The 26218-nt window shown below is 40.4% G+C and overlaps 1 protein-coding gene across 4 annotated transcripts in view; it reads left to right on the top strand.

Moving 5' to 3' along the window:
- The window catches only part of CACNB4 (calcium voltage-gated channel auxiliary subunit beta 4), a 200287-nt gene that overhangs the window by 126617 nt on the left and 47452 nt on the right, over positions 1-26218 (top strand). For all 4 annotated transcript variants that reach the window (XR_004002658.1, XM_030580538.1, XM_030580539.1 and 1 more), the window contains 6 exons: positions 11145-11264; positions 13216-13338; positions 17625-17755; positions 23225-23301; positions 23698-23717; positions 23805-23885. Coding sequence is in view for 3 of the 4 variants with exons in the window: in XM_030580538.1 (XP_030436398.1) it covers positions 11145-11264; positions 13216-13338; positions 17625-17755; positions 23225-23301; positions 23698-23717; positions 23805-23885 (552 nt within the window). In the remaining variant the exon portion in view is untranslated. The remainder of the gene's footprint in view (positions 1-11144; positions 11265-13215; positions 13339-17624; positions 17756-23224; positions 23302-23697; positions 23718-23804; positions 23886-26218) is intronic.

Below are 26218 nucleotides of genomic sequence, written 5' to 3' on the forward strand. Positions count from 1 at the left end.
CTCCAGTCCTTCAAATAGAGGAGATGGAAGAATAAATACTTTGTGGTGGTGTTTGCCTCAGAAGTGAACATCTTTATCTTAGATGGCGGTAATGCAGTTTGTCATCTCAGTCATGTGATGGTGAAACTGTTGAGTGATAAAAGTATATCAGCTTGTGTAGTTTAGCAGCAGAATGACAAGCTACAGGCGGTCACATTGTCCAGCTCTAGGTAAAGAAATGTCGGAAACTGCCTCTTCTAGCTAAGAAGGATAATACTTGATGTTCTTTTGTTAGTGTAAGCAGATGGTACTTGAAAGTTTTTTTATATTTACAAGGTTGTGACCATATACTGGACTAAGTAAACTCAGAGTTAGGAGGCCAAAGGTGTTAGAGCAGGATACTGTTACTTCAGAACTAACAGAGAGCACTGTCAACTTATTATCATGAAACTAATTGGGCTAAAATATTACTCATTTAGAATGAGCTCTCCCCTCAGCAAAATGAAGTTTATGTGGTATGGTGAGTTTTGAGAGTAGGGATAGTTTACTATGGACCCGTTCCCAATATGCTTATTCAGACAAAATACTTTTTGAAGTTAGAATATATGGCTTCTTTAAAGTGCTTAAAAGTAGGTCCTATATGATTACAGAAAGCTACCATATGCCTGCGAGTCAGTAACTGTATAACATCCCTGCACCCTGCAGAAACCATTCCATGATATCAATATTTATTATTCAAGCCTTTGGTAAAGTTACTGACAGCTGGAGGAATTACCAGCTGCACATGAAACTAGAAGTGTTTGTATGGCTGATTAATCATGAATGGCTATATTCAATAGGAAGAAATGTTTTCTGATTTTTGCACAGCGGAAGTCCCCAAAAATGAAAGCCATCTGATAGTTTGCATTGAATTCAGCCCTAAGCGGCTCATAATATCCAGCCTTCTTTCCATAATTTGTATACTGGCGTAGAAATGAAATTTCAATTTCTTTCTGTTTCCTATCAGGGCTCTGATAACTAAAACAAAGTAGCTCTGTTAGTTTCTCTTTGTAGTTCTGATGGAAATTAAATACAGAAAAGACTGAGAGGTATTAGGTTAGATTGTCAACTCTGAGGGGCAGGGACCATCATTATGGTCTGTGTTTGTACAGCACCTAGCACAGTGGGGTCCTGGTCCATGATTACGGTTCCTAGGTGCTACAATAATACCAATAACAAATAATATCTAATTCTCCCTATGCAAAATTCCTCTCCAACTCATGCAGGATTGTACCATACTATATATTTTGTAGTACTTTGATTTGTTATTGGTGACATAACCAGCAAAAAACAAAAGACTGGAGAAACGTTGTGTCCATTTTATTGTGACTCTTACAAGGTCTGAACAGGAAGAACCCAACTCATACAGTCACCTCAGTTCCCAGACTTGTGGAGGAGGGATAGCTCAGTGGTTTGAGCATTGGCCTGCTAAACCCAGGGTTATGAGTTCAGTTCTTGAGGGGGGGCATTTAGGGACCTGGGGTAACAATCTGTTTGGGGATTGGTCCTACTTTGAGCAACAGGTTGGACTAGATGACCTCCTGAGGTCCCTTCCAACCCTGATATTCTAGACTTCTGGACCAAAAATGGCACATTTAGCCCAATATATTTCCTTTTCTTCTCCTCCTTTCCTTATATTAAAGGACTGCACAAAAAGTGGGGGAGAGGAGTTTGAACTTGTTCCTTAAATGAACCTCATTCTGTTACTGACTGCAGCAGTGGGATTCTCTTGCCTGTCCCTCTACCACATGATGTTTTCACTACAGGATCTTCTGTGATACACAGGGTACATTTGGTGTCAGTTATCTCCTCCTGTTCCTTCGGCTTAAGACTGGATTAAGAGAGGGAGAATTTTATTAAAACCTTCACTCTGAGCTCCTCCCTTCTTCTGTATAGTTAATTCAGGAGCAATGCCATAACTTCCTAATGAAACCAAGCCAATGATTGAGCATTTCATTACCCAAAATCTGAGCCATGAATCTCTTGGAGTAAACTCAGGCCAAGCTGGAAGTGAATTTAGGCCCATTTATGGCTTTAGATGGAAATCAGGCAAAATTCTCTTGTTTTGGCGAGTTTTTTGCTCTGAGTTTCAAAGTCTGTTTGATTCAAGAAACAGAGTGAGAATGAACCAACATGAACTGAAACTGGGAGAAAAAAGGGTTTGTGTTTAGCTCTGCAAATCAAACCCAGTGAGTTTCAGCTAGGTTTTGCTAAGCCTTCCATTTACTCTCTAGACCAGCTTATGGTATAACATTGATGGGCTTCATAAGAAGTGTCTTTGAGATGCTGCCTGGCCAAAAGAGACTGAGAATCTTTTCATGAGGGTCAGAGAGAAAAATTGCTTATTTGTATAAACATAGGGTATCTGTAGTTAATCTTAATGTTCTCAAAAGAAATGTTTGCAGTTCGACTAGATGTGTTATGCATACCATTTATTTTGTTTTAATATTATTTTTCTTATCCTCATCTCAGTTCTTAATTAATTTTGGTTTTAATTCACCCCCTTGAGTCTGAGGCTTTTGTTTTGGGAATTTCAACCAGACAGTCCCAAGGAAATGAAACAACCCTTCTAACTCTAAGGAGAGAGAGAGAGTAAAGGGAGGATGCCTGCAGCCTATCCTGACTCAGGATTCCCTGTCATAAAAGGTCTTGGACTAGGGAGTCCTCTCCCGTTGGGTGTGCCATTATCAGGGTTTTGGTTGGATGCATGCCTGTGAAATGTCTGCCAGGTCACTGAAGATGAGAAATGGTATGTGTATTACAGTAGTGCATAAGAACCCCAATGAGAGATTGACTTCCTATTGAACTTGGCATAGTACAAGGACTTAAAGCTTTCGGAAGCCACATCCAGTCCTTGTCTGAAAGAAAGCTCTTCATAGTGTAGGGTATTTGAGAATGAGGGGGAAGAATGGGGAAATGTGTGTGGAACCTTGGAGCACTGTGGGGGGCATTGAGGATGCTGCTGAGGGAGGGAGAGCACTCCAAAGAAGGACTCTGCATAGCAAAAAGCTGGATGCCTGTGAGTTTTTTGTGGGCTTAGTTATAGAGACTGAGGGCTACTCAAGAACTAGAAGTCTCTCTGCATCACGTCAGTGGAACCCTGGGGTTTAGCAGCACCCAGTGTCAAGTGCAAAGTCACATCTCTCCCCGTATATCTATATATAAACCTGCTGACTTAAAAAATTGTCCTGAGGTGTCTGGAATCCACAGATCCTTTCTGCACTTTTCTAAGTTCCTCCTAAATGCAGTGATTCCCCCCCCCCCCGCACTTTTAACACAAAAACTGGTCATATAGCTGTTGGGGAATGAGTCTGAGGACACAAGCCACCTGGACTTCTGAGGGGGTGCTGTAGCAGTCAGATTTCACCCTAATAATACAGGGACCTCTTCAGCTATGATTTAAAACCATTAACTTCAGTGTGTTTACAATGGGTATGGATTCCTTCCCACATCCCAAAGGCAGAGCCTGAGCCCTAGGAGGAGGAAGAGAGATTCTGTCTGCTGCCAGATATGCAGTAGTGTGAATGGGTGGTTCGAGGAGCAGGCTGGGCTGAGCCTGTACCCATTTCTGGATCTCAAGACAGTCACTTAGGCCAGGTGCACTTCCCCCCATTCTCCTTCTCAGAGCTGTGTGGGGCAGGAACGCTACTCCACCACCGTCCCCAAGGTGGAATTCTTGGAGGAGAAAAGAGGTCTCTCATTGGTGTCAGAGATGTAGGTGGATGGTGACGAAGGTGAAGAACCTCCAGGAGAGTAGACTCAGTCTCTGCTTAGCCACTTCCTGGATATTGCCATTGCTATTGTTCGTTTGAAAGTACTGTTCTGGGACAAGGACTTTGTCTTCCTACATGCTGTACAATGCACTGCATGTTCTGCCTGCAACCGCAATACAAATAATAAATAGTAATTATCTGATGGTCTGTGTGGCATCAGGCTGCATTTAATTGTTTGAAGCCGCTATATTCAGCATCAAGGCAGGACTCTGGGAACTGGGTCTGCCACAATTTATGGGGGCTGAAACTCAGCCATAAGATGCTAGATGTTTGCTTGGAGGTGAAATATTTAAGAGGGGTAGATCAAGAATTCTCTTTGGGGGAGGAACTCCAGGGGAAGAGCAGAGAGAGCATCAATGCAAAGTGTCCCGAATTTTTTTTGTCTCTGACCTCTAACCATATTAAGACTCCAGCTGATCACACAGAATAATTAACTGCTTGGAGATATATTGCCTACTACCAGAAACTTCCTTTTATGGAAGTATTGGCATTTTAGCCCTTTGGGGTTTCAGAGTTGAGCTCTCTCTTACCAGGGATCTTATTGCTAAGTCACTCCTGACAATAGCTACTTTCACTGGTGACTGTTTTTTAAAAAAAAAAGGTTGGCTTCCACCTTCAGCAGCATGTACTTTTTATTAAAGATTGTGAGTGGTGATGCTGTTTCATGTGGGGATGTCTGCTCAATGTCTGTTTATTCCTGGATAGAGAGATTCACTCAAAATGTCCTTCTTAACAATTTTGTAGTGGCCACAAGAATAAGACTCCCACAATGAGATGAGAAGATGCAGCTCTGTTGTCTGTTAGACTCTCTTGCTGCATATAAAAGGCTGAATCAAAAATAAAACCAAAAATCACTTGACGCTCCCTAGTCAGACAAAAAGCTCTCTCCCTTCCTTAGCTAACCTGAAAATCACTGTATGAGGCCTTCTGCTGCAAGCAGGGCCTTGGAAATGTATGGAGCAGAATGCTTCCTGGCTCTGCTACATGCAGCTTGCCTTTCCGAGGGATTGCATGTATTTGGAGCAGTTCAGTGGAATGGTAGTTAAACCATGCTCGTTACATGGGAGATAATATCATTTGTGAGGGACAAGTGTTCAGATGTGCGTGATATTTGTGGCACTCTGAATTTGAAACAGTTTATTCTTGGCACCACTGTAATCTTTATTCTGTTCCTTTTAGAAGCGGGGAGCTAAAAGACTATATTCTTCTCCTGTCTCCTATAAGAGGTCAGAAGGCTGCATGGTCTTCTTCCCATTGCTTACGGTAACCCAGTGATCTCCCCACCCTCTATTCAGGGCTGGCTCCAGGCACCAGCATTCCAAGCAGGTGCTTGGGGCGGGAATTTGCAGGGGCATCAGTGCATATGTTTTTTGCCCCCAACAGCGCGCTGAATTGCTGCCGCGGACGGCGGGGGCAGTCCATGTGCCATTAGGACGGCATGCGCGTTTCTGCGGCTGTGGCAATTCGGCGGCAGCTTCTATGTTCAGCTGTCCGCGGCAGCACAGCTTCTGTCTTCTGGCTGAAGACAGAAGCTGCTGTTGAATTGTCGCCGCCATGGAAGCGCACGAACCGCCCTAACGGTACACGGACTGCCCCTGGCGTCCGGAGCAGCAATTTGGTGTGCTGCTTAGGGCGGCAAAAACAATAGAGCTGGCCCTGCCTCTGTAAATAGACCAGGCCATACAGACCCCGAAATCTTTGGGGTCAGTGGAGGGAGTGCCAGCCAGCCAGAGGTGTGAATGTATGTTCAGCAGAGAGGCACTGATTATATACCCGTAACTGCAGAAACATTATTTAATTCACCATCCTTGGTATCACTTCAAATCCCAGTGTTTTTTGTCTGTCTTGAAAAGATGAACTATAACAATTGATCCAGTATGGCAGTAGAGGGGGAAGGTAATTAATTAAAAGAAAAATGAGCTCACCCACAAAAGCAGGAAATTAAACTGCTATCAAATAGATATGAAATGAGCCATACAATCCAGGGGAGAATATAGCTCTCTGTTGAAACCTTTCAGATTGTTAAAACTGGAATGTTCACAACAACTGTTGGTGTGTGTTTTATCTTCACAAAGATGTTGGGTGTCTCATAGAGTTGCCAGTTGGACATATTCCTGACATAATCTTTAATTAAAGATTAATCTTTAATTTCTGGAGGCTCCAGGACAATCCTGGAGGACTGAAAACCCTACATGGTCTCAAGGGGAGGTAGACAACAAAGTGGTATGGCAGTTCCTATGGTAACTGCTCCTTTCATAGTGTATACCAGAGTAATTCATAAATTATATACATTCTGGGTAGTTTGTTGGCGTTGACTCTCAAGGCTTATTAACACCGATAAGGCACTTTTTATTTATGTATTCTTTGCTTTGTATTTTGAGAGGGAAATATTCCTTTATTATCTGCGCACAGGGCTCACGATAGAAGGAATAATTTTGAGGCCTCCTTGCCATGTAAAATTATGGATATATGCTGTACACCTAGCTAGTTGATACATCCAAAAAACCTGCTGGCTGACAGAGGCTGTATAATATAAATTAAAACAAAATTTAAAGGGTCCTTCCATGCATATCGTGGTCCAGAGAGAGAGAGAAACAATGGATTCAAGAGTTCTGAACGTCTTTCCTCTGTACTAGCACTTTATGTTGACATAATTTGCTTTTCACTCTGTGGTCATGTAGGCAGTTATTCTCTCCCACCCATGAGGGTGAAAAAACAAAACAAAACAACCCCCCCCCCCAAACAAACAAAAACTATATATTTTTTCTTTTGTGGTGTTTAAAGGTCTTTGAGCTGGTGATTGGGCCTTGAAGATTATTATAATTGTTTGATTTATTTACCATTTTTATTATATAGTGTCAGCAGCCATAATCAGACTCAGAGCCCCATTATGCTGGGTACTGTACAAGTATAAAGTGCAGGACGTCCCTGTCCCCAGAAGATCCCAGTATAAATAGAGACAAGATAAAGGGTATGGAGATGCAAGACATGGGTGATTTTATTAGGCACACCAAGGGAGGAGAGGAGGCTGAAATGAATGGGATCACTTGCATGAGTAAATGCTCCCCAGTGTGAGTGAGGTTGCATGATCTGACTCAGAGTGAGTCGCAGGAGAAGGCTCGGAGTCAGGCCTACTTTTTTATTTTTTTGACTCAGTCACTAACTATTAGGTCATGTTTCTGCCCTATATAGTGTTAGCCCCTTTGGGCATGAGCACACAGTATGCTGAAGAATGCATATTTGTATTATTTGCCTTTGGTTGGTGCCTTTACCTTTCTCTCCCATCCCTATAGTAGTGAAGCATTTTCTCATTCAAGACATTTCTTTTGATTCATCATCACCTGACTTGTATTCCTGGGATTATCCAATTAGTGTTTGGCACATCTTTGTGGAGTGGGGTCATAAATGTGACTGTAACATTCCCTTATCTTCTGTTGTCCAACCACTATCCAGTATTGAGCAACAACTGAGAACAGCCTCGTGGTACCAGTTGATATGGTTAAGTTGGCTTTAAGACTGCTTCGTGCTGCCAGAGAAGTGCAAATCAACTCTAGCATGGCATACTACTGCAAGTACTGGAAACTGTGCCCCCCCGCATGTTTACCAGTTTTATGAAGTTACCAGGCAATCCATATAGAGCTATGCAAAATCAGCCCCATAGGATGTGATTGTCTAGGTATTAACCCCTGTATTTCTACATTCACTACATCATCATCCACAGATTCTCAGCTTGGCTCCCATGTACTCTGTTGATTTGTCATCTCCATGACATGCACTGTACTCTCTTCTTACCCACTTTCCAATAAAGAAAAGATTAAAAGGAAAATCACATGGTTGAAAAGGGCATGGATGATGAGCAATGTCTGCCATTCCTGATGAGTGGTGTTGACCCTGTCTTCAGCCATGGGCTTACCAGGGTCTGGTGCATTCCTGTTGCATTGTATTATACTGTGTAGGGCTCCAACATCTCTGAAGGAAGCCAGTTCCTACCACCATAAATTGTACACGTTTATTGTGTCTTTTGATTGAATATCTGAAGACTGTGATATTTTTTCCCTTTCTGCTGCCATTGAGCATTCACATCTTCCAAGTGCTTCACATCTTCCAAGTGTTTTACAGACATTAACTAAGTGGCTGTGATAGTAGAGAGAATAGCAACTTAACCATGTCTACATGAAACACCCCATACTCCAAACAATGTAATATGGTCTTTGAAAGGTCTGAAGCTGGAGGGAAAGTAGTAAGATACTACAGAGAATCAGTACCACAGAGTACTTTTTTTTGGCTCTAGTTTTCAAAAATAGGCATATAATGCAGTGTTGCCAATTCTCACAACATTGTTTGAATCTTGCTGTATTTGATGTTTCTCCTCAAGCCCCAGCCACTGGAGTCATATGAGTACATGAGAATCTCCGCTTTCATCTAAACAAAAGTAAGTTTCTAATCCTTGTGGATGCAGAGAGAGAGGCTACAAAATGGGAAGCCTAAACACTCAAAATAGAAGGCAAATCAAACCCCTCAAATATATAATTTTTAAAATTCCATGATTTTTATTCCAGTCTCATGATTTGGAATCCTTGGGGTTGGCAGTACTACAAACTCAACTTCTTGACTTTTTGCTGACAATCACATACTCAAATATCTTTGTCATAAATTATATATGACCCATATGATTTGCAATCAGGTACTTAAACATCTGGAGATTTATTTGCCCACAATTATTTGCTCTCTTAGACTTGTGGCTTCAGTTATTGTGGATGCGAGAACCCAGGCAAAAAGTCTGAGTCTGCCTTTGAATATCAGCCCGTGTGTTACTTTAGTAGACAGGATCACTGCACAAGCGCTGTGATTTCCAGACAGAGATGCAGATATGTTTTACGCCATTGTTGCTTTGTTTTTAACTTAAGTAGCTAGCTGTCTAACCAATATCTGTCCTTAAAATATTGGGTCTACAGCCTGTCTAACTAAGTTGTTATAATCAGTTTGTTCCAAAACTTCATCATAATGTTTCTTTAAATTTCACAGCTTTGAATATTCCTTTGTGTATGTCTGATACTTACATCAGAGCATACCTGACTGAATGCTGCTATACTTCAGTGGAGTTTATGATGAGAGTTCTGAGAATTACTGTTGATTTCTCCTCGGTTTCTACTTATTTTACTTGTCTAAGCTCACTGCCAAATACCGTTATCCTGTTAAATAGCTTCAGACACGAAAATATACTGAAATGACATCACCATAGAATAAATAGGATACTGTTTATCATAGCAGTGAAGATCAGTTTTTAAAAGGCTTTTTTAATGTACTTGCATCTGAATTGCTTGAGTCATGAGTTAATTTAAAACTCTCTTCTAAAAATTGTGATGAGACAAAATAGTCATCCATTTGACAAAAATAGATTGTTAATGGCTTCCTGGATGAGAAAATGATTTTTTTTTGGTTTGCTACTGAAAATGTGATCACTTAGAAATGTTTTGCTGTACTTATTGGGCAACACTTCACTAAATACAGAAGATCCAGTTAATTAATGCTTCTCTCTTATACAATTCTATAATATTTTACAGCAATGGTCGCAAACAGTGTGGTGTAGAGTTCCTACGGGGCTTTTGATTGTTACTGTATGGTACTATATCCAGCTTCTGCATGGAGATCTGCATAGATAGACTCTTGTGCAGCCCCGTTGACTTAATTGTGTTTTATCATGGATGCAAGAATAGTTTTGTTTGTATGATTAAGGTCCTAGTGTTGTGCTTTTCTGAACTCCTAAATGTACAAAATATGTAAATATAAAAATGTGTTAGTGGGACTAAATAATGCCATTTACATATGGTCTTGTACCCTAAACTTTATATATTGTGTGCTGATGTTTAAAGTATTAATTGCCATTGTATTCAAGTTTGTAATACAGAACCTCAAAAATTTGTAATTGTGCAAAGCTACCCACTGTGTGTCATAACAATGCAGAATCTCTAACTGAAATAAAATTAACTGCCGCTAATGCTGGGTGCTAATAAATTAAACTAAATACAAATTAATCAAATGCCAAAGCAAATAGTACCTGATTCTGAATCACTGGAGTCAGTGTGAGATTGGGAATTTCATTGGGCACAGGATCAAGTGCAGAAAGAGGAAGGAAGTTTCGTAGCAAAGGCGTTACTCACCTAAACAAGTATAAAAATAGACACTCCTCCTGTTTGGGAAATGGAACTGTCATGTGCATATCCTTGCCGTGTGAGATTTGGTCCTAGAGTATAGGGCCAAATCCTAGAGCTTAGCATGCTTAGCATTTTGCAGGATCTGGCCGCTATAAAAAAAAGTAACATGCCTTTTTAACACCATTTTTAGAAATGAGGCACATCTTTATTCGAATGAAGATTCATGCAAGTAGAATTGAGCTCTAATTTTGCTAGGAATCTGGGGTCTATTTTGGTTTTTAGATTACTAATATTTGCAAATGCTTTGTACATTCTTTTGTCTTTCTTACAAAATCGGGCCCCTATCCCACAATTGGATCCGTGCAGGCATGAAGGTACATTTGTGCCAATTTAATTGCAGAATGAGGACCTCAGTGTCAAGTTGTTTACTATGAAGGGAAGTGCAAAAACACTACTGGTTTTAGATTGTGCCACCCATCCTGAATGGTGACTTGAACAAGACATCTTACTGTACAGCATATCCTGTTTCTTCTCCTTACAGACTAATGTATACCCCTTCTGATTCATATATAATCCTTATCTCATGATATTGCATAGGATGCATTTGGATTTATGTGTTCCATTGTCAAATAACTTTTTTAATAGTATGTTCTTGCATTTGGCCACTTTTGCTTCTTGATTCACATACATTTGTGTTTAGGTATGATGCATCGAATAATTCTTTATCTGAGTGCTTCTGGGTACTGAGTAAAGTATTTATATATCAGTAATATATTTACACAGAGAAGAGATTTTAACTGAGCCATATAATAATCTGATTCTATCTCATGTGATGTAACCTTTGACGGAGAGCTGATCTTTAAGGCTATCAAACAGGATTTAAATCTTATAATAGGTTGATTGCTGTTCCCAATGCTGATTTCCTTATGATGCATGCCCATAAGAGAGACTAAGATATCGCACACGTTCTGGGAAAGAGAGAGATTTTCTTTGGAATTTTGTGTTTTGCAGAAAAATAAAAATCTATAAAACTATTTAAATTCCTAGCTATATCCTGTACAATTTCCTATCAGAAATAAAACACAAAATCTACATAACAAAATTCAGGAAATAAACACTTAAGCAATGTTTTGTGAATTTGGCTTGGATTCTTCTAAGCAGTATATAATTGTTCTTAATGATGTGCTCTTCTTTTTAGGGATCAGCAGATTCATACACAAGCAGACCATCAGATTCTGATGTATCTTTGGAAGAGGACAGAGAAGCAATCCGCCAGGAGAGAGAACAGCAAGCAGCTATCCAGCTTGAAAGGGCAAAGGTGAGTTCTTCTTTTCAGCTTTATTAATAGCAAAGTTATATGGCATTTGGTGGCACATCAGCCTTTGCATAGTGTTAGAATTCTTTCTACAGGTTTATAATGGTGATCATATAATTTGAAAATAGCTTGGCAACCAACTACAAGATACTGGAAGGGGAAATATCAAATATTTTCACAAAGAAGATACTACTTAAAACATAAAGCCAAATCCTGCTTTGTCACCCATGTAACCTTGTATGTGTTGGTAGGTCTTAGATGTGTAAATGAGAGTGGAATTTGGCTCTTTTACTTAAGGAAAGGAAAGGAGAACAACGTAGGAGACTGCTACTACATTTTCACAGGAATGTGCTTGACTGTTTTGAATTTGGATTTGCATTTGGTCCTCTTGGTCACCCTATGGATGAGGTGTGGATGGACTGGATGTAAATATAATGGGACAAATGCTGCCCTGTAATGTATGCACGAGTTCCATTCATTTCAATTGCCATTGTATCAATGTAGTCAGACACAGGATTTTGACCCAGTGGCTGCAATTTAGTCCTTTTTTTTTTTTGTTTTTTGTTTCTCAAATGTTGGTTGCTTGATTCACCCTGTGAAGAAAGGGGCTGCAGATGACAAACAGTGTGCCAGAAGGGTCAGGCATTCAGATACTTCAGTGATGGCAGTGATAGTAAAATAAATTGGGGGTATGGATAGATACAGGCGAGTCTCATCTTATGCGGGGGTTCTGTTCCGTGGTTAGCGCGTAAAGCGAAAACCGCGTTTAGTCAAAATTACATTGAGTTGAATGGCAGGTGTAATCACCCGCACTACAGGTACAGTATTAAAATTGTAATTTTTCTCTTTTTCTCTTTTTCTTTTCTTTTTTCTTTTTCTTTTTCTTTTCTTTTCTTGTCAACCACGTAATGCTGAAATCACACACGTTAAATGCGCGTACGATGCGACAGACCTGTACAAGCCAGAGAGATTTTCCATCAGTGGAAAGCAGGCAGTGTTTTCAGGGCCACACTTTTCCAGGGTTCTTCAGGTGGAGGCCAACTTCAGAGAATGGTTGGGACCCTGCTGGGAGAGGCTCCCAACCTTACAGGACTTGTTAAAAATGATACACTTTCTATGGGGTTTGAGACTGTCCTACTGAATTTAATAGAAAATTCTATCCTTTCTATAGGTGGTTTAAAAAAGCCCATAGAAAGGCTGTCTTGTTCTCTATTAAATTCTATACATTTTTGGATTAATTCCTATTAACACCTATTACATTTCTGTAGAACCCTCCTAGTTTCATCCCTATTGAATTGGATAGGACTTTTCCATAGGTCTGAATCAGCATTTCTCCCTGTTGCTCTGGCCACCCCACTGTCTTGGTCAGCTTCACCTACTTTTGAGGAAGTTTTAGGCAACTCTTGGCCACCCAGCAGAAAGGCTTTTGTAGGTACCTTGTGATGCTGTGTTCCTCACAAATTTCCTGCTACTCAGGGCATACAGCCCATTTAATACCAGCAGGAATTAACCAAGCCTTGGAATTTTTCTAGAGTACTTTGCAGCCTACATCTTATGTAGGATCTTCCACTACATCACATGCCTTAGGACACAAAACAATCTCTGCAAAGGAAGAATTTTCTTACCTTGTGTACCACACTGCACTGAGTGCATTGTGGAGGGAGGAATTACCTTCCTTTGAATTGTCCTACAAGCGGATTGATACCGATGGAGCAATTCTCTTTTGTAGCAAATCACATGGTTCGCATTTGGACCTGATGTAAGGAAGCACAACTCCCAATGACTTGTGTGGAGTTGTGTCCGCTGACCTTAGGTCTGAATTTGGCTGTATTGCCAATGCATGACTAGTAAATACATATTTTTTATTTTGACACAGTCAGCACACTAACTCTTGAATCTAAAAAGTACAAGAACACTTCTGTAACATGCTTGTGACATGTTTTTTTGTTCCTAGTCTAAACCTGTAGCGTTTGCAGTTAAGACTAATGTGAGTTACTGTGGCGCACTGGATGAAGATGTTCCTGTCCCAAGCACTGCCATTTCATTTGATGCCAAGGACTTTTTGCACATTAAAGAGGTAACTACAGCATGCAATTATTCCTCTGACCTGCCAACAACTAAAACCTGAGCAGTCAGATTTGAGCTATGCAAGATGAAAGAGAGAGCTGAATAGCAGCCAGCATTACACAGAGCATCTGTTTGATTAGCAATAACATCCAGGATCATTCATCCTTATCAGGGTCCCAGTGCCATGAGGCTGTATCTTGTACTATTAAGAATTTGAATCTACTAATTCATTGTCTGGTTTTAAAAGCATGGAAGGGAAATCATGTCTTAGTAGATTTAAAACCACTTGAACTTCATGGATATAGATTTTGTTCTTCACTAAAGGAGTGAGATTGGGACTGGTAGTAGATAGCCTGGGAAAGGACACCTTGAGCCAAACAGTGGAGTTACACCAGGTCTGCAGGTAGCCCCCTAGAGAGGGCCTGTAGAAGAGGGAGAGGGCCTAGAATAAGAGAGTAAGAAAAAGCATCTGTAGGAAAGCTTTCTGCCTTGGGACATAGGGTTCGTCTACACAAGTGGCAGAGAGTCCCAGAGCCTGTGTCAACACATTCAGGCTTGCAGGGCTCAGGCTACTGCGCTAAAAATAGTTGTGTAGATGTTGTGGCTTTGGCTGGAGCTGAGTACTGCCTATGCTTCAGATCCCAAGCTGCAACATCTACACATCTATTTCTAGAGCTTCAGCCCTGCAAGGTCGAGTGAGGAGACCTGGGATCTGATGCTCAGTGCCACTCACTGGGCAGGTCTTCATTACCATTGATCTATTGGGGATTGATATATCGTGTCTAGTGTAGACACAATAAAATCGATCCCCGATCGCTCTGCCATCAACTCCGGAACTCCACCACTGCTGAGAGGCAGAAGCAGAGTCAGTGGGGGAGCGGCGGCAGTCGACCCCGTGAGGTAAGTTGATCTAAGATAAGTCAACTTCAGCTGTGCTATTCTTGTAGCTGAAGTTGCATATCTTAGATCGATCCCCCCCTCGATGTAGACCGGGGCTGAGAGAAATGGAACCTCAGAGCAAGGAAGGGAGTTAAGGAATAGGGACAGCATCCTAAAATGCTAACTGGAGAGAAAATCATTTTTACTGTATGTTGAAGATATTTCCTTCAATTTTTCTTTGGGCTTCCTAAAGTGAACCAACAACATGTGCATGTGCAACATGTTATTTTGCACACATATATACAGGCTTAGAACTTACAAAACAAGATTCATCCGTATGTGCTGTAGCTTGATTTTAGGGGGCCTGATACCACTTCAGCTTGGAGCCTTTTCAAGTTCTCCCATCTGTGCTTTACAGTCCTGTGATTTTTGAAATGTTCTCTTGCCAAAGAGCTCCTAGTTGTAATCCCTTGGAATTTACCAGAATGGCAATTCTCCCTTTTCCTACCCATACACAAATATTTTCATTGTATGTTATGAATTTATAAAACAAATTCTAATGTAGTCCATTTTATTGTTGAGGCAAAACATTATATATGCAGAACTTTGTACATTTCCCTGCACACACGTTTTTATCTGTAACAATCCATCTGAAGATGGCAAAAGTTGTGGATGTTACTCTAAAATGGACTGCCAGGAACAAGATCAATTTAAAATGGTTGTCTGATACTTTAGTTGGTGATTTATTTATGGGATTCCCAGGACATAGGGTTGTGTAGTTCAGTCTACAGTTTCTGAAATGAATTCTTTGCATCAGTCTCCACTGCAGAGGATGTTGGGAAGACAGCCACATCAGAGCTATTTTTTGGGTGACAGATCTGAAGTACTGTCCCAAATTGATGCCTCAGTAGAAGAGGTTTTAGTACAAATTGATAAACTAAACAATAAGAAGTCACCAGGACCAGATGGTATTTGCCCAAGAGTTCTGAAGAAACTCAAATATGAAATTGCCTAACTACTAACTCTGGTATGTAACCTATCGCTTAAATCACCTCTATTCTAGATGACTGGCACGTAATTAATGTAATGTCAATTTTTAAAAAGAGCTCCAGAGGAGATCCTGGAAATTACAGGCCAGTGAGCCTAAGTTCAGTACTGGACAAATTAATAGAAACAGAACAGAATTTTCAGGCACATAGATCAACACTATATGTTGGGGAAGAGTGGAAGAGTCAACCTGACTTTTGTAAAGGAAAGTCATGCGTCTCTAATTCTTTGAGGGGGCATACAAGCACGTGGAGTAGGGGGATCCAGTCAGTACAGTGTACTTGGATTTTCAGTGTACTTTGACAAGGTTTCTCTCCAAAGGCTCTTAAGCAAACTAAGTAGCCATGGAATAAGAGAGATGGTAACTGGCTGAAAGGTAAGAAACAAAGGACAGGAATAAATGGTCTGTTTTCACAGTGGAGAAAGGTGAACAACAGGGTCACCCAAGGACCTGTGCTGTTCAACATATTAATTAATGATCAGGAAAAAGGGGTGAACAGCGAAGTGAGAAAATTTGCAGACGATACCAAATTATTCAAGATAGTTAAGTCCAAAGCAGACTCCAAGGAGTTACAGAGGGATCTCACAAAACTGGGTAACAAAATGGCAGATGAAACTCATCATTGATAAGTGCAAAGTAACACACATTTGAAAAAATAATTCTAAGTAGCAGTCAAAAAGGCTAACAGTATGTTAGGAACTATTAAGCGAGGGATAGAAAATAAAACAGAAAATACTTTAAGGTCATTGTATAAATCCATGATGCACTAACACCTTGAATACTCTGTCCAGTTCTGGTCATCCCATTTAAAAAAGGGAATAGTGGAATTGGAAATGGTTCAGAGAAGGGCAACATAGATTATCAAGGGTCTGGAACAGCTTCCATACGAGGAAAGACTAAAAAGATTAAGGCTATTCATCCTAGAAAAGAGATGACTAAGTGATATAATAGAGGTCTATAAGATCATGAATGGTGTGGAAAAAGTGAATAGAATAGTATACAAAAACCAGGGGTCATCCAATGAAATTAATAGGTAGCAAACAAGAGGAAGTACTATTTCACACGATGCACAATTAATCTGTGGAACTCATTGCCATGGGATACTGTGATGGCCAAAAGTATAACTGCATTCAAAAAAGTATTGGATAAGTTCATAGACATATATCCATCAAGATAGTCAGGGATGCAGTCCCACATGTAAGACTTCTCTAAACTTCTGACTACCAGAAGCCAACAGTGGAAGATGGGTGGATCACTCCATAATTTCCCAGTTTTGTACATTCCCCCTGAAGCTCTGGCATGGACCATTGTCAGGGACAGGATACTGAGCTAGATGGACAATTGGTCTGATCAGTATGGCCATTCTTATGTTTTTAAACTAGCATATCATAATAGTATATAACAAAGGACAATGCAAATCACAGAAAAACTTGTATGGAAGGTGAGGAAAAATATACTTTTGCTAGGAAGTTATTGAGGCTGAACTTTCAAATTTGAGAGCCTAAAGTTGGGCCCCTAAATAAGTGGTCTGATTTTTTTAATTGGTCTTGAGCCTGTTCAGATCTCATTGACTTGAAATAGGAGCTTTAGAATGTATTTTAGTTGCCCAACAATGAATTTAACGGCCTGAGAGCTTGGGGCCAGGGAACTGTTAATTTAGAGAGATGGGGATATATACTTGGCTTCTTCCTCACTCATTTCGCAAACAAATCTTTTATTTATTTTTTTCTGAAAGTATTAAAATGAGATTGATACACACTGGCTTTAATCATGTATAACCTTTCTAGGAAAACTAATATTCCTTTTGAAATATGGTGCCAACGGCTCTTGCCGAAAAATCATTGCAATTTTTTAGAAAATTACAAAATTGCTAAAAAATATAATCTGCTCAATTTACAAGGACCTAAATGAGGAGAACAAATTGTAAATCTTTAAAAGAGCTTGCTTAAAAAAGTCCTGTCACCAGACAGTTACAACAAATCTTTTGTCTTTATGGCAACTTTAATTTCTTAACTTAATTAAAAAATATATCCAAGTGGTGAAGCCATTTCTAGGGTGTATGACTGCAAGTAAACTGAAATCAAGATAGAGGAAAGATGGTCCAGTGATTAGGGTGTTAGATAGTAGACCACTCTCCCAAACTACCATTACCCTTGGCACCAGTTTGCCTATTTGTTGATGGTGTCAGCAGAAAAGTCATGCCTGGACATAGAGAGTGAATACAGAATTTGACACTCCATGTCAAGGCTGAGAAAGTTCAGAGAGAAACCTGTACTGACACAGCTTGAGCTGTACCTGTTCTGTGGGCACATACAAGTCTTCAGTCTTGAGAGTTCTCAGTATGACACAATAATCTGTCTGTGTTACAGAAATATAACAACGACTGGTGGATAGGAAGGCTGGTTAAAGAGGGCTGTGAGATTGGCTTCATTCCAAGCCCACTTCGGCTGGAGAATATCCGAATTCAGCAGGAGCAGAAGAGAGGACGTTTCCATGGCGGGTAAGTCTGTCCTTAGCCATTTCAAAACACAACAAACACTGGCCAATATTAGAAGTTCAGCTGATTTGTTTTAATGTATTCCTCAATCTTCTCTTGTCTAAAAATGGTTTTGTATTCATATACCAGAATGGACTGTGGGTTAAAATATACGTGTTTGCAGAAAATAGCTGGCATCCTAGATCTCTCACTGTCTCTGTTCGAGGGACAGGAAAATTACAGGAATAAACTTTTGAAAAATGAGTCCTACAGGATGTGGACTATAGTGTGAAGGGTTCTGGAGAACAAGCTGTCTGAGCCCATATAGGGTTGGATCAAATCAGTGATCACTCATGGGACCCTAAGATTTTGCCTCATACTCTTTTCATTCTGACTCACCACTAAATTGGCACGCTGGGAACAGCACAGAGACAGTGTTGCAGCATTCCTATCTTGTTGTAACCCTTTCTTTAAGAGAGATTGCACTCAGGCCACTCCAGAGGCGTAGCGAGCGCCCTCCGTACCCTCCGACCGGAGGGAGCCCCGCAAGGAAGGGGGCCCCTAAAAGTGGCAAAAAAAAATGTAAGGTATAACTAGGTAAGTGACATTTATTGACGCTATTGCACAATCCATGTCGGTTTTACTGACAAAACCGTGAAGTCATTATGATACATCATAATGCTATTGGCTACATTAGTTGTCTGTCAGTCAGTTTCGAATTTTAGTTGGACCCATTCAAAGAATGTGTATTTGCGTTCATAATGGCGGTCAGCGGATAAATGTTATTAATTTAGTTGTTTAGTTTTTTATCATTTCCAACGCAGAAGCATGCTTTGTGATGTCTAAGAGAATGTATAAGAGCAGAGCTAGTAAACGAAAGGCAGCAAAAGATGCCGAGAAGGAACTTGAGAAAATTCCAAAGTTGTCAACGTATTTTGCGCTGCAATCCACGTACAGGTACAGGCACATGAAATGGACAGCGCTAGCAGCGACGAATCGTATCCAGAAGTATCCAGAAGTGCTTCAAGTGAGGTCGAAGGTGAAGCCAGTTGTTCTACCAAACAAACTGTGACAGATATTCCAGCTGCTGCCGGGAAAGAAGTATCTGAATCTAAACCACTGACTGATGATCCAGGAGATTGGCCGTCTATAATATCGGACAGGCAAGTGTGTGACATTGTTGCACGTGGCCCACCGCAGCAGAATGAAAGTTACGAATTTCCATTTAACGAGGACCATCGAACCATGGCAAATGGCGAGAAAATAAGAGGTTCATGGTTAATGTACTCAGATCAGAAAGATGCCATTTTTTGTTTTTGTTGTAAATTTGGCACTGGCAACATACTGCTATGTCGTGAACATCTGCTTGGAAAACACTGTCAAAAAGACTTCAGCAGCATGAAACAGGCAAAGGTCATCAAGACTGTATGGTGAAATGGTTTGACCTTCAGTCAGGCATAGTAAACCGTACATCCATTGACCAACTCGAATTGCAGGCTTTTCTGAAAGAAAGAGATTTCTGGAGAAATGTTGTCAAACGCATGGTTGATGTCATTATTTTCTTGTCCGAAAGAAACTTGGCATTTCGAGGAAGTAATGAAAAGCTCGGCAATCCTTCGAATGGCAACTTTTTGGGACTGTTTGAATTGCTTGCAAAGTATGATACTGTCCTCAGCGAACTTTTACAGAGGATTAAGAAGGAAGAGACACATGTTCAGTACCTCAGTCCACAGATCCAAAACGAGCTGATTCAACTTGTTGCCAGTAACATTCAAGAGGCCAACATAGCGCAGCTTAAAAAAGCAAAATATTATTCAGTTATTTTGAACTGTACTCCCGACGTGTCACGAGAAGAACAGATGTCTGTGGTGTTACGCTTTGTTGAATGCAACGGTGAAGATGGTGTCAATATTCGTGAAGCGTTTGTTGGTTTTCTTAATGTTCATGATACAACTGGCGAGGGCTTATTGGAAGCGTTTCTTGAAAAGGCAAACAACTTAGGAATAGACATTGCTGACATGACAGGCCAAGCTTATGATAACGGCGCAAATATGAGAGGAAAGAACAAAGGAGTTCAAGCCCGCATGCTAGAAATAAATGACCGTGCCTTGTATGTACCGTGTGGAGCTCACACTTGGAATCTTGTGATCTCAGACGCGGCAAAGTCATTGAAATATGCCGTTGACTTTTTCGGTTTGATTAACAGAATATACGTTATCTTTTCTTCTTCACCTTCACGTTGGGATATACTTCAAGAACTGTCGTAGTATAATTCCCAAATCTGGACCTGAGCGTCCAAAATATGGGTACTAGCATGAATTCCCCTAAGCTTAATTACCAGCTTAGATCTGATAGGCTGCCACCAATCAGGAATTTTTAGGACCAGGTTCCCTCTGGTCCGCCTAAAACCTTCCCAGGGGACCCCAAGACCCAAATTCCTTGAGTCTCACAACAAAGGGAAATAAGCCATTCCCTCCCCGCTCCCTTCTTCCTCCCAGCTCTTTCCCGCCCTGGGAACACTAGCAGATCGCCTGATTCAACTTCTTGAATCACCACACCGAGAGGAGTGTTACCTTCCCCTTCACCCAGAGGCAATACAAGCTGCGTGAATATAACACAAAGAGAAAATTTATCCTTCCCTTCTCCCCACCAATTCCCTTGAATCTTAACTAGGAGAAAAAAATTAAACAGGTCTTAAAAGCAAAACTTTTAATAAGAAAGAAAGAAAAAAGTAAAAGGTTTATCTCTGCACTTTAGATGGTAAAAAGTTACAGGGTCTTTCAACTTATAAACAATAGAAAGAAACTTTCTCCAGCAGAAACACAATTTAAGCTACTTCCAGCAAGTACACATATGCAAATAAGAAAACAAATTAAAAGACTATAACCACCTTTGTTCTTACTCACAATTCTGAATAGATAAGAGACTGTAGCAGGGAGATTGGCAGAAACCTGGTTGCACCTCTAGTCCCGTCCAGGACCCAGAGAGAACAAAACCAAACCCAAAACCCACAAACAAAGGCTTCTCTCCACGAGATTTGAAAGTATCTTGTCTCCTGATTGGTCCTCTGGTCAGGTGTTTGCAGGTCACTGTTTGTTAACCCTTTATAGGTGAAAGAGACATTAACCCTTAGCTATCTGTTTATGACAAGAACATATGTCAATATCTGTTAAAGGGTTATCGGACACTCGTTGGGAGTCGAGAATTGATGCTGTGAAGCCATTGCGTTATCACCTTGAAGAATTGTGCAACGCTTTGTCATCTTTGCGAGAATATGCGCTTGAAAAGAAAGATGGCAATACATCAGCAGAAGCTGGTGCGCTTTTAGACCATGTTACTACATGGCCTTTTGTTCTGACTGTGTACACGTGATACGATATACTATTTCACGTCAATAAAACCAGCAAATTAATTCAGTCACCAGATGTGTCAATTGACGTACTGCAGGCAGAAGTCGGTGCTACAATGAAGTTTTTGGAAGAGTATCGAAATACAGGATATAACTCTGTGGTCACAAATGCACGTGAAATAGCAGAGCATATGGGTATTGAGCAGGTGTTTCCAGAAACCAGGGTGTGACGTAAGAAGAGAATGTTTGATTACAAATGTGCTGATGATTTGAGTCGTCTTTCTGCCAAAGAAAAATTCAAATCGCAGTTCTTTCTTGTTCTCACTGATCAGGCCATATCTTCTGTTTCGTCGCGATTTGACCAACTCGTGGAGTGGTATAAGTTGTTTGGATTTCTGTACAACGCTAACAGCCTGAAGCAGTGTCACAGAGAAAATGAACTGGAGAATCACAGCAAAAATTTTGAAAGAAAAATGAGAGACATTGATGCCAACGAACTCATAATGGAATTGAATCGTTTTATTTATGTCATCGAGAAAGAGAGACGACTTGTCATGGCAAGCAATTTTTTAACGTACATATACAAGAACAGCCTTCAGGAGATATATCTGAATCTTTGCATTTGCATCAGAATTCTTCTGACCACACCAGTTACTGTCGCTGGTGCTGAAGGGAGCTTTAGCAGAATGAAACTGATCAGGAATATCCTGTGCTCAACCATGACAGATGACAGGCTTTCTGCGCTTGCAGTTATCTCAGTCGAAAACAAGATTGCCAGATCTCTGGACTATGACGCATTGATTAACAATTTGCGGAGAACAAGGCTCGAAAGAAGCGCTTTGCGTAAATACGGAATACATGTACACTGTAGGCCTATGTATACATAATATGAACCCTGTATATTGTATAAAATAAATACCGCATTCCAGTTTCTGCATTGTAAGGGTCCCCGGACATATGTTTGGAGGGGGCCACGTTCTTTGTTGCTACGGCCCTGGGCCGCTCGCTGCTTCTCATCTCAGGTTGCCTCTCCACTTTCATCCCAAGCCAGTCTCCTCCTTGTGTCTCCACCCCTAGGCCTAAATGGTGCATGTCTCTTAGCCCTGGTCTACACTTGGGTAGGGCAGGGGAGATCGATCTAAGTTACACAACTTCAGCTACATGAATAACATAGCTAAAGTTGACATACTTAGATCAACTTACCATGGCGTCTTCACTGCAGTGAGTCGCTTGCTGCCACTTCCCCGTCGACTCTGCCTGTGCCTCTCGTGGCAGTGGAGTACAGGAATCGACAGGAGAGCGCTTGGCAGTTGATTTATCGCGTCTAGACTAGATGTGATAAATCAGTCCCTGCTGGATCGATCGCTGCCCGCCGATCCGGTAGGTAGTGAAGGCATACACCTAGTTAACACAGGCTTGAGTACAGGCCGGAGAACCACAGCTCTGACAGTGAATCACTGTGAGACCTGCCTACTGTGTGTGAACATGTCACCATCCACTGGCTAAATACCCAAACAACAGACCTACTTTAATCATAGAACTCCTGTTAACACTGATGAGATGGTGCTTGCAGATAACGATACTTCATTGTAAAAGAAAGAAAGATGAGACGATTGAATCTAGCCATAATAGATGGCAAAAGTGAGGAGCATAATTTAATCTAGAAAGTAATGGCAGGGAATTGCCATACTAATTTACTTCATCAAGCTCAGGAATCATTTCAAGAGTAAACTATCTGAGGAAATGTTTCTAGAATAATTGAACAAAATCAATTCTGATTTATCCAAATTGCTTGTACAGCTTGAAATAGCTGAGTGTTAGCCCTTCTGCCTTGATGTTTGGAGAGAGAGGTACTTACCTGGGATGGATGCACAGTAAAAGAGAATATCAGATTATTGGAATCCGTGTAGGTGAATCCCTTTTGTATCACTGGGGCCAAGTAATGGACTTGCCCTTCTCTGATCATATGACTGCGTGGTGAATTAAGCAGAGGCATATGGGATGTAATTTCCCCTCCTCCCAACCTTTAGGCAGGCCCTGGGGCAGCAGTGCAGCATCTCTGAGGCTGGAATAGGAGCTGCAGGGCCTTGTGAATTCACTCTCAAAATACTTTGTGTTAATGGGCACTCTTTGTAATGCTGTAGGAAATCAAGTGGAAATTCTTCTTCGAGTCTTGGAGAAATGGTGTCTGGAACATTTAGAGCTACACCCACTTCCACAGGTGAATTTTGGATTTTATATAAGGAAAACTATTACTGTTTCTTAAACTTACCTTAAAAGTTGCAAATAAAATAAAATAAAGGGCTTCTCCACACCCTCTTATTACTAATCTATAAAAATATCCCATAGATAAATGCTTATTTGTTCAAACCTTCCCAAAATAATTGAAGGAGGAGAAAAAAATCTGCTTCTAAATATATCGGTCATGTAGAGAGCTGGAGAAAAGAACCAGAAAAGCTGGCAGACTCCCTCAGAAGGGTAGTGATCTGATCAGAAAGGAGATGCAGAAATACAAATAATAAGTACATTGACAGAGTGATCTTTGTTTGCAAATCTTGTGTCTATTGCATTATGTGCAGTATGCATGTTAATAAAGTTCTTGTTTTTGGTCTTTTAGCAAAACAGAAACAAAAAGTGGTAAGTATATTTTGCTATATAATTTCTATAGTTTGCATGCTGAGTCTGTTTTAGATTATGTGCTGATGGGACATTTTCTTCTTTCAGACGGAACATGTTCCTCCTTATGATGTAGTGCCATCCATGAGGCCCGTTGTGTTAGTTGGCCCGTCGCTGAAAGGTTATGAGGTATCTATTCTACTTAGTTAAATTTAATTACTGTTTTCTAGTCTCTCTCACTCACACACACATGCGCGTGCGCGCACACACACATACACGCCTTTCTACATGCAGACGTAGCACTAATCAGCCTTTAGAACTAGTTAGTTAAACTGGTGCAACAGCCTGTGTCGATATTTATATTCTGGTTTGTCTTAAAAATTCCTAGTAGATTTATGCTAAATCCAAATAAGCCTGGTTTAAATAAGTGTTGCTACATAGCCTTTTGCACCCATTTGACTAAATCAGTTTAATATCACATCCAATGTGTTTTATGCCATCATGTGCCAGCAATGCCCCTCTGCCATGTACATTGGCCAAAAGAGTCTCTATGCAAAAGAGTAAATGGACACAACTCTGACATCAAGAATTATAACATTAAAAAACCATTAGGAGAACACTTCAGTCTCCCTGGACACTCAGTAACAGACTTAAAAGTGGCAATTCTTCAACAAAAAAACTTAAAAAACAGACTCCATAGAGAAACTGCAGAACTACCATTAATTTGCAAACTGGACACCATCAAATTAGGCCTTAATAAAGACTGGGATTGGATGGGTCACTGCAAAAACTAATTTCCCCCCTACTGTTACTCATACCTTCTTGTCAACTGTTTGAAATGGGCACCCTGTTTACATTGGCCTCATTACCACTACAAAAGTGATTTTTCCTCCCCTGGTATTCTACTATTGAGAATAGCCCACCTCCACATTAATTGAATTATCTCATTAGCACTGACTGCCCACTTGGTAAGGCAAATACCATCTTTTCATGTACTGTGTATTTATACCTGCCTACTGTATTTTCCACTCCATGCATTTGATGAAGTGGGTTTTAGCCCATAAAAGCTTATGCCCAAATACATTTGTTAGTCTCTAAGATGCCACAAGTACTCCTCATTGTTTAAGTTAAACCAGTGCAACTTTCTCATGTGACCTTAGTTAAGCAAGTTTCTTGTGTGGTGTTGACAAGACCTAACTGATGCCATATTATGCCATAATTTTACATCTTCCTGTGAAATGCCTGGTACTGGAGAGACTAGACTAGCTGCAGCATTGGTCAGCTTCAGTGTGGTAATTTCTATATTCCTACTCTAGGCATTGATCTTGTAAACCCATCACTATTACTGAAGTGTGTGGGGTGTTTTATTTTTTTTTGAAGTTATTACATAGAAATTTAAAGCCGAAGAGAATCCTGGCCCACCTAAACAATCACCATCTATTCAGCATAACAATATGTACAGCAAAGCCTCACTAATATGTACGGTTAACCAGGACATTCATTATTAAATTCTGAAAATTAGCAAGTAAGATCCAGATTTAGGAAAATATTTGAACACATGCTTAACTTTTAGCATGGGTGTAAATCCATCCTATTCAGCAAAGCAATGTTAGCATGTGATGAAAGTTAAGCACATGAAGTGCTTTGCTGAATTGGGTCAAAAAGGAATGAACATATAATCAGTTACACTTCACTTTGTTTACTGAATGTTGATAATACTTCACAGCATATGAGTAAAAGTATTGTAATATATTTCTAAAAGTAGTGAGGTATTAGTAATATGACAGCATGGTGCTATTATTAGTGCAGCACTCTTGAATCAGGTTTTTTTGGGTGAGAATTGTTGGATTTGCAGATTAGCAAAGTGAGAATTAGAAAGACTCTACTGTATCTCATTTTCTAATATTTGCCTTTTAATTGCATGGTAGCTGTCCCCTCAAGGGGTAAAAATTCTTCCTTGGCATAACTGAATTGACTTCAGTGGTGCTACAGCCTAAATGAATTTGGTCTAAGGACTCTCAAATTTTGGAGGGGTTTCGTTTGCTGATTTAAATAAATATACAACATGCTACAAATTAGACACGCAGACTCTCCCCTGGAAGAAAAGGACTCCTTGGAAATGAAATACCTTTTAGGTGCATAGAGTATCCATTTAAATGGTGAAGAAATTAGGATATTTCCTTCAGTTAGAAAAATATAGAGAGAGACATATTTGTAATCCCTATATAATCTATATGGGAAAGTTCTTTGGACACTTTTTCTGATGAAAGTGTGCAAGAAGCATGTGAAAAGTGTAATTTATGAGAAATAAACTTCCAGAGACACAGGGTCTTGAATTGGTTACAATCTAGACTGGCAGATAGTGGATGGCAGTCTGAATTACTCTGAAAGGGCTAAAGAGTTCATTCAACAAGTCAGTGGGAATTACAGGTGCTCAGCATCTCTCAGGATTTTGCCCATGTATGGTAATAGGATCCAGATCCATTTTCTGCCCATAGATCTCATTGTGAAGATGTTGACCA

This window comes from Gopherus evgoodei, chromosome 11 (assembly GCF_007399415.2).
Source record: "Gopherus evgoodei ecotype Sinaloan lineage chromosome 11, rGopEvg1_v1.p, whole genome shotgun sequence".
In the NCBI taxonomy this organism is placed as follows: domain Eukaryota; kingdom Metazoa; phylum Chordata; order Testudines; family Testudinidae; genus Gopherus; species Gopherus evgoodei.